This window comes from Gavialis gangeticus, unplaced genomic scaffold (assembly GCF_001723915.1).
Source record: "Gavialis gangeticus isolate Ggan-Ray unplaced genomic scaffold, GavGan_comp1, whole genome shotgun sequence".
Classification (NCBI taxonomy): Eukaryota; Metazoa; Chordata; order Crocodylia; family Gavialidae; genus Gavialis; species Gavialis gangeticus.
Genome location: NW_017729014.1, coordinates 20,066,761 through 20,069,086, shown reverse-complemented (window position 1 = coordinate 20,069,086; position 2,326 = coordinate 20,066,761). Strand labels below are relative to the sequence as shown.

Genomic DNA, 2,326 nt, shown 5'->3' with positions numbered 1-2,326 from the left:
CCCGGCCCCTTGGCCCCGCGCCCCCCGCCGCAACGAAGACGCAAGGGCATAAAGCCGCTCGCAGAAGCCGAGGGGTGGAAAAGCCGGGGCCGAGCTGCAGGCTGGGAATAACCGAGCCTCGTGTTCCCACGCGCAACAAGTGGTGCCCGTTGCAGCGCTTGCTCCGCTTCCCCGCCGGCTTGGCGAGGCCCTTCAAGGCGGCAGTGCCAGCGGTGCCGGCCCCCCCGCGCGGGGCGGTGGTGATGGGGGGAAGCCTCCGTGTCTCCTTTAAATTAAAAGCGATTTCTCCCCCGTGTCTGCCCTCCCCCGCGCCCCGCACACCCCGGCCCGCATTGCTCACAAAAGCAGGTCGCCACTCCCGACGTGGAGAAGAAGATCGAGGAGTACAAGCGGGAGAACCCGGGCATGTTCAGCTGGGAGATCCGAGACCGGCTCCTGAAGGACGGGCACTGCGACAGGAGCACGGTCCCCTCAGGTGAGAAGGCAGCTTGGCCAGCAGCCCTGGTCCCGGGAGCCCACGCGGGGCTGGGGGCTGCAAACTCGCCCCCCACTCAAGTTACAGACCTAAGCCGGCTGCAAACTCGCTTTAAAGGGGTGGACTAAGCCAGTGTGGACAAGAGGAGCCCGGGAGCAGGACTAAGACCCCCCGTACACACACACACACACTCCCCCAAAGTGGAAGAGAGGGCTAAGACGCCCCCCTTCCCTGCACACACTCCCCCAACCGCAGCAGGGGGGTGCAACCGGTCCCTGTGGGCAGGATCCGGGTTGCACAAGGGGTGTTTGGCCCCGCTGCTGGGGGACGAGGGTGGGTAGGCAGGGATCCCTCCCATGAGCTGGGGGGCTCCGCATGGCTGTCCCCGGGCAGGTCTCCCTTCCCGGGACCCGAGTGCGAGCCCTGCTTGCTCTGGGCTCGGGGCTCGGCTTCGCAGGCGAGTGTGAGCTGGAGTCTGCGTGTGGGAAAGGAGGCGAGAAAGGTGCCGGGGATGGGAGTGGGGCAGGGTCTACACGTGTCCACCCCCATCCACCCTACGCTGTCATGTGAACATATCCATGTATCGTGTCCTGTGGCTGTACAGTGCATTTGTGCGCGCACCCTGCAGCCATACCCACACACGGACACGCGTGGATGTATATTAGTGCAGACACACTTATGCATAAAGATATAGGTGCATAAGTGAGTATATGTGCACACATATGTATGTATATTTGTGTACACACACACTTATGCACAAGCAGGTATGTGTGCATAGGTATGCATATGCGTGTGCACATACGTAAGTATATTTGTATACATACACTTATGTACAAATATATATGTGTGCATAGGTGTGTGCGCACATCTGTAGGTATATGTGTGTACACAGTGCACACACATTTGTGCACATGTGTGTATATGTGTGTGCGCACACGTAGGTATATTTGTGTACACAGCACACACACATATATGTGTGCATACGCATGTATATGTGTGTGTACATATGTAGGTATATTTGTGTACACACACTTGTTCACAAATATGTGAGCGCATAAATGTGTATATGCGTGTGTCCATATACTTGCACACATCCATAGTGCACATCCTGTGATTCCTGCTGTGTGTACGCAGCAGTGTGTGTGACAGGGGTCTGTTGTCAGTGCTAAGAGTGCATTCGTGTGCGAGGGAGTCGAAGCCGGTAAATTGGGGTGCCCAGATTTGCGTGCAGACGTGTGACCCGTGTGTTGGTGCATGCGTGTGCACGACCCGAGGACAAATCAGTGTGAGTGAGTGAGTGAGTGAGTGACCTCGTGGCTGTGTCCATTCCTGAGCTGGCCTGCGCCCCTTTGGCCCCCACGCATACCTGCGCGTATATCCCGAGTTACGTTGCCTCTGTGTGTGCGCGCCTGTGTTTTGTCAGCGCGTGTTTGTGGGCAAGTTTGCAAGTCTTGCCTGTGTCTGTCTGAGGTTGTGCAGGTGGCTACTTGTGTGCCCCTCTGCCTGCCACCCCCCCCCCCTTGCTCTGCTCAGCCACCAACGTGTGTTCAGCGCGTGTTAGTCTGTGCGTGTGTCCTTGGTGCACTCCCGTGGGGGGGGGGGAGGCTGGTGCGGGCTGTTTTGTGTCTCTCTCGCTCCTGCCTCGAATCTGTGCCTTCCACTTTGATGCGCTCCTATTTTGCTGCGGGGATCGTGCTCCTCTGGCGTGGCTGTGCCCCGAGCTCGTGTGCTCAGCTGCTCCGTGTGTGCGCCTTTTGCTAGGGAGTCCGCTTGTTGCTCTTGGGGGGGTCCCCCTCTGCCACCCCCCGCAATGATTTCTGCTCCCAACTTTTCCCGGCAGAGGCTGTTGGA

The 2,326-nt window shown here is 58.6% G+C and overlaps 1 protein-coding gene across 1 annotated transcript in view; it reads left to right on the top strand.

The window, feature by feature from the left end:
- PAX7 (paired box 7) overlaps positions 1-2,326 on the top strand; it is a 182,276-nt gene that overhangs the window by 2,624 nt on the left and 177,326 nt on the right. Inside the window, exon 3 of the mRNA XM_019511923.1 lies at positions 346-475. Coding sequence (XP_019367468.1) covers positions 346-475 — 130 coding nt within the window. The remainder of the gene's footprint in view (positions 1-345; positions 476-2,326) is intronic.